Consider the following 6,470-nt stretch of genomic DNA (forward strand, 5'->3'; position numbering starts at 1 on the left):
AGAGCTGTGCAGGAATGCTCCCTTCTCAGACAATGGCCGAGCACCTTTCTGGAGTGTGGGCAAATTTACAAGAAGCGCTACCGATTTATCGACCAAATGCTTTAAAGCTCCTGCTTGAACTATCCGGACCTATGAAATATTGATAAGTTGAACAATGCAGTCGCAGCATCTTTCTTTCCTCCACAATTTCTACTCTGAGAATCAATTAATATTTTTCGAGACAACATATATTCTCGGATTACTCATTGAAGAAAAAGATTTACACTACCCAAACTCAGCAAAGACATCAATCAACCGATAGATTTTATTAGTTCAAACTAACTGTTTTCTGGTTGTCAAACCAAATCAGTTACGACAATTAGCAGGATAGACTGTTAGGAAAATATATATTTTCCTATCTAAATATGGACAATAGTAACATAGTTATTCTGATTCATTTAATTGACTTAAATTACTTAATCTAATTATTGAAATAATCAATAATTTATTTGATTGACTTACATTACCAGATTTAATTATATAAATAATCAATTATTTATTTGATGGACTTAGATTACGTTATCTAATTATGGAACAAGTCAATTATTATCTTGTTGATATGGGGATAAGGTAATTATGAGTGACCTATTGATCACTATGTAAGGACATTCGGTCCCAATGCACTAAATCAATCATTGTTCTCTATTCTCTCCATTGGAATAGATTACGAAGGACCCATTACGCGATTTAGTTGAGGAAGACCGTAATACCAATTGTTTGAGTTCTCAGTTCCGTATCAAAGAATTCGATGGATCCAGGTAAGTTAATAATGTGTTTTTTTTTTTTTTCATATAAATCATTATAGGACATATGAATTGAAGATATGCCTAGTGCATTATCAATCAAACTTTTTCATCATAAGCTTCTCAATTCAATTGATTTGATTGACAATCAATTGATGACTTACCTATAGACTTTATTTTTTAACTTTTACAGGTTTTTTTCTTTACCTTTATCTAATTAAGGAAAATGTTAAGGAATCCATTCAATTTCCTACAACACAAAAAGTCTTCTATTAACGTCAGCCAGTGAGGCTAAGCAATAAATAAATAAATCCGTACCTAACCAAATAAAATACTCACTAACTTGTATGGATTTCTGAGTCTTAATTAACACGTATATTTTCATAAGCAAATCAATTGCAGACTGACAAGTGAGGTCAATGATCACAGTATATGATTATATCACTCCCGATGATTACTATAAACATCAGATTAAAAATTATATCATGTCCCAACACTACTACCTTCACCTTCACTTTGACTCATATCAAGTCTGAACAATTTCTGTTGCAGAAACATTTTCCAGAGCTTTTAATCAGACATGGCTGTTGCTGCTTATGCATCCTTGGCTTCTCTCACTCATGTCCTCGAAAATCTCCACTATCGTGCCCGATTTAATATCCCTCGTGCTGACATCAACCAAGTTGAAGATCTCCAGGAAAATGTCAATTCCTTGCTGGAATTTGTCGAGCTTCATTCCGAAAGGAAGATCCCTGAGCTTCGAGGTTTGTGGAGGAAAATGGCAGAGGCTGCTGCTGAAGCTGAAAGTGACATCAACTTCCATGTAGGCAATCTACTCTATGCCAAGTCTCAAGGAGAAACGAGTGATACTTCAAACTTCTCAGCTTTCTGTGATGAAATGGACACACTGATCCAAAAGTTTTGTTCCATCGAAAAAGAGTTGCCGATGATTGAAGAAAGGGAGGATCATCAAGCCCGAAAGCAATCCAATTATGCTTCTGTTTCTGCTGGTGGTTCGTCTGCAGCTGCTTCATATGTCAGCAATGTTGTTGGACTGGATGAGCATGTGAACACGATCAGGGACAACCTCATCAGAGGTAGATCCAAGCTCGAAATCCTTCCAATTGTCGGCATGGGAGGTATTGGTAAGACCACTCTCACAAAATGCCTCTTTGAGGATTCATTTGTTGTCGACCACTTTGATTTACGCATCTGGCTTACCATATCTCAACAATATAGTGCTGAACAAATCCTTAAAGTTGGTCTTCGAGGAAAGGCTGGAGAAAACAAAATGTGTGAAAGCTTAGACGATTTGGGAACTAAATTCTACCAAAAATTATTTGGTAGAAGGTATTTGATTGTTATGGATGACATGTGGTCGACTGGAGCTTGGGATGATTTACAGAGGTATTTTCCCGATAGTGAGGATGGAAGTCGTATTTTGTTGACGACTAGACTCTCAAACATGGCTGCTTCTTTGGGTTCTCGTGATCCCTATCTATTAACATTTTTAGATGAAAATGATAGTTGGAGTTTATTCTGTCAAAATGCTTTTTCTCAAAATGGTTGTCCATACGGTCATTTAGAGAAGTTTGCAAAGGACATTGCAAAAAGTTGTAGAGGGCTTCCTTTGGAAATTGTTGTTATTGGTCGATTGCTTGCGAATTCTGATATGACCGTAAAATATTGGGAGAATATTGTAAATAATATTAGCTTCTTAGCTAATTTGGCAGATGATGAGCATTGTAGGAAAATTCTCTCTTTAAGTTATGAGAGTTTACCCATTCATCTCAAACCATGTTTTTTGTATTTTGGAGCTTTTCCCGAAGATAGTTCAATTGGAGTCTTAGAACTAATACGCATTTGGATTATTGAAGGATTCATTAAATCAATGAGTAATAGAAGTTTGGAAGATATTGCAAAGGAGTACGTAAAAAACCTCAGCGATAGGAATCTAATATTTGAACGGGGTGAATCTGATTACGGCATTCATGATCTTTTAAGGGATCTTTGTTTAAAAGAATCTGATGATGAATGTTTTCTCCAATTTCCTCGAATGCAAACCTTTAAAAGTGGGTTGATAGAAGTTAGGCACTGTAATCTTTGTCTAAAAGGACTTGAGGACAATGAAGGAATGCATATTTTGCAACCATTTTATATATTTGGAGTATCATCACAAGTTAATCCTTTTGTATGCGATGCTTGTACTATGGTGTATTCGCACATTAAAAGACATAATTTCGTGAAGATTGAAAATTTCGATGATGGTTTTGACAAAGAAAGTTTGCAGCCAATTGAATTGCGGTGTGCTGATATATGGGGAGTGAAATCATTGTCTCCTTTGACATTCAAGTTACTTTGGAATCTTCAACTTTTACAAATTTCAAGCTCATCATTCATGGATTTACCTCGAGAGATATGGGAGATGCCACAATTAAGAGAGATTTCAGGTGATTATGATGTTTATCTACCTGATCCTATATACATTGATATTCATGGGAACGATTTTCTTGTCCTGAAAGACCTTCACACCATATGTGGATTCCGTAATTTTAATTGCACAAAGGAAGTCATTGATCGGATCCCAAATTTGAAGAAATTGGATATCAGATATGAATATGGAGCTGAGGGGGGTGTTAAACAGCTGAACTATTCTCTATGTAATCTTGAGCGACTACAGAAACTTGAATCTCTATCTATATCAGGTTGCTTGGAGAAAATGACCTTGCCTAATTCCCTCAAGGAATTGGGATTGATGGATTGTACAATGGCATGGGAAGATATGTCAATTATTGGTTTGCTGCCGAGTGTTGAAAAACTTACGATATATGGTGGCGCGCATGGGTTAGAGTGGGAGCCTGTTCAAGGGGAATTTCGTCGCCTAAAAGAGTTGGCCATTGGCTATACTGATTTAGTGTGTTGGAGAGTGGAATCGGTGCACTTCCCTATTCTTGAGAAGCTCAAACTTACTGGATTAGGTTTATTGGAGGAGATCCCTTCGGGAATTGGAGATATACTAACATTGATATCAATCGATGTTGAGAATTGCAGTGAGTCTGTCATTGATTCGGCAAAGGAAATATGGGAGGTGCAACACGAGCTCGGTAATGAGATTAGAATTCATGTTTCTGATAAAGAACATGAGGTCGGATATCTAATTGGTACTTTCACTGCAAGAATGACGGGAGCTGTTTGTCATTCCTTGGCTTATTCAATACACCTTCGAGAAAGACTCGACAAGGTTGCTCAACGTGGCCGCCACTCTCTAAACACAAAACAAATGGAAGCTGTGGAGGAAGCCATTCATTTCTTCAAGGACTTTGTTAAAGCTATTCACCCAAGAAGATGCCAAGAAATGGAAAGTTTGCCGGGAGAAATGGCGCAGGCTATCCATAAAGCAGATGCTGTGATCCGCAGGCTACGCGCGGAAACATTGATGCCTATACTTGGTAAGTGCGTCCATGAAGATGTGGAAAGGTTGTTGGAAAAGATAGACTTCATAAGAAAGGCGCTGTCGGTAGCTAAAGAGGAAGGGACAGAAGATGAACAAAGTGACGATGTTGTCGATAATGATGCCACATCCTATGATGTCGAGTCACTTAAAATTCTGGAGAAATTTCCTAACACAGATGAAGATCAGAGACAATATCAAATTGGTTCTGTCACTGCAACAATGACGCAGGCTGCTAGTTTAATCTGGTCTGATTTAGCATGCACCCTGGAGGTCCTCCGAAAGGCTTCTAAACTCGGCCGTCATCATCTAAACACAAATCTAATGGAAAACGTCGAGGATTCCATCCGTTTCCTGCAAGATGTCGTCGAAGTTCATCCACAAAGTACACTCCAAGAAGTCGACACTAGTGGCGATTTCTATGCAACAATTTTAGACTGTGTGGAGATATTGAATTCGAGCCATCTTAGGCAACAATCTCTGGAAGATGCAACTGATGATGAAATCTCATCCTTCTATGAGATTGTGGCATGGATTTGGTACAGATTAGAAGACATCAAAATATGGCTAGCAGGGCCTCAAATTGAAGACGACTCACTCACTGACTCTCAGAGTATTAATTTTTCCCAACAACACTTTCACAATGACACACAATCTTAATTTTCTTTTCCAATAATTACTATTTAATTTCTCATCAAATTGATACAATTTTTTTTTTTTTTTGGTCTCTATTTGTAGAAGAATCAACAGATGAAGAAATCTAATCTGCACAAGATGTTTGAGGTGATTGTTAAATATATCTTGTTTAGTATGATATTTTTTATATATATATAAAAAAAACAATATATTTTTGTTAGAGAGGTGTGTTTACTTGTGAGGTTTTGGTTTTGAATTTTGATTTTGAATAGTAGAATTTTGAATTGAAATAGTTTTTGATATGATATAAATAAGGATAGAAATAAGGACTTTTGCAAACATGTGAAATATATTTTGTCAGCGACATAAACACAGGACAAAAGTGATAATGGATATACGTGTGAGATATTTTTTTGCAATTTTTCCTTAAAATTTGGGTTAACCAAGAACACATTGATAAGGTACTTATATTGCACGACTTCTTTTTAAATGTATTTCAGGTTGAGGATTTGCACTCTATCAGTCCAGATTGCTTTCACTACAAAAAAATAATATATTTGTAACGGAATTCCATCCCTAAAGTTCACGTAGCTAACGTAATTCCGTTTCTAATTCCGTCTCTAATGTCATTAGTAACGGAAAAAGTAGATTTAGAGACAAAAAAGTTTTGTTACAAAAATGATTTTTTCTTGTAGTGTTTCTTGAGGTGGGTGGTGCTGTCACCATCTACCATATAAACAGGTTGGCCGAAACTTCTCTTCTCTTTGAAATAAATGATCACTAATTATAGTATACTTGTTTTAGGAAGAGGGAAAAGTAGTATCACAATGAACACAATGGAAACTAACCTATTTGATGTGACAAATTATGTTTTGTCATGTCATTTCGCAGTATTTTTTTCTCATTATACAGGTTTTCGGGTTCTGTTACATATTATTTTGGTATTACTGAAAAAATAGAGATAATATTTTTTGTTGCGAAATTGTTGCTATTACAAATACCGGTACAAAAACTATATCGGACGTATAAAATAGTATTTTGACATCCAGCTTATTGTAATAAATTTTATAATGTAACAAAAGTCGTTACAAATGCAAGAACAATTATTGTAACGATTCTTTTATTACGAGAAATATCCGCTACACATAAATAAAAAATATATTGCTAGTGTTACAAAAATCACTCGAGTATATGCACCGTAAAATTCCGATTTTCAAAATCGTTACAAATAAGCATTTTTTTGGTAGTGTTCCAACCTTTAAAAAGACCCTTTGATTTTCGCGTTTGATTCTAATAATAATCGAGGGAGACTTGATTTCTATGCAAGCCTATGGACTAATCACTTTTTATTATGCAAGTCAAGCAATAATCAGCCTTCTGTTTTATTTGAGCGTCTAGTGTATACATTTTTCCTTGTGAGGTTGTTTGCTCCGGACTTGATGAAGTTAGCATTAAAATATGATTTTCATGTTTGGCATGGACAGTAACATGCTTGAGGGTAAACATAGTTTAGGTGGGAGGGGACTTGATAAACATATTGTTCATCCAACTTTTTGTATGTGAATTGCGCATATTATTATAATTGTGAATTTTGTGTTAGT

General features: G+C 35.8%; 1 protein-coding gene across 1 annotated transcript; it reads left to right on the forward strand.

The window, feature by feature from the left end:
• The first annotated feature begins 1,273 nt into the window (after window positions 1-1,273).
• On the forward strand, window positions 1,274-5,406 carry LOC127241069 (putative late blight resistance protein homolog R1B-17). The gene is made up of 3 exons (XM_051259959.1): window positions 1,274-4,846; window positions 4,972-5,016; window positions 5,370-5,406. The coding sequence occupies exons 1-2, from the start codon at window positions 1,363-1,365 to the stop codon at window positions 4,995-4,997; spliced, it is 3,510 nt and encodes a 1,169-aa protein (XP_051115916.1). The 5' UTR covers window positions 1,274-1,362; the 3' UTR covers window positions 4,998-5,016; window positions 5,370-5,406.
• Window positions 5,407-6,470: the final 1,064 nt, after the last annotated feature.

The sequence above is a fragment of the Andrographis paniculata genome, unplaced genomic scaffold (assembly GCF_009805555.1).
Source record: "Andrographis paniculata isolate CXL003 unplaced genomic scaffold, ASM980555v1 Contig80END, whole genome shotgun sequence".
In the NCBI taxonomy this organism is placed as follows: domain Eukaryota; kingdom Viridiplantae; phylum Streptophyta; class Magnoliopsida; order Lamiales; family Acanthaceae; genus Andrographis; species Andrographis paniculata.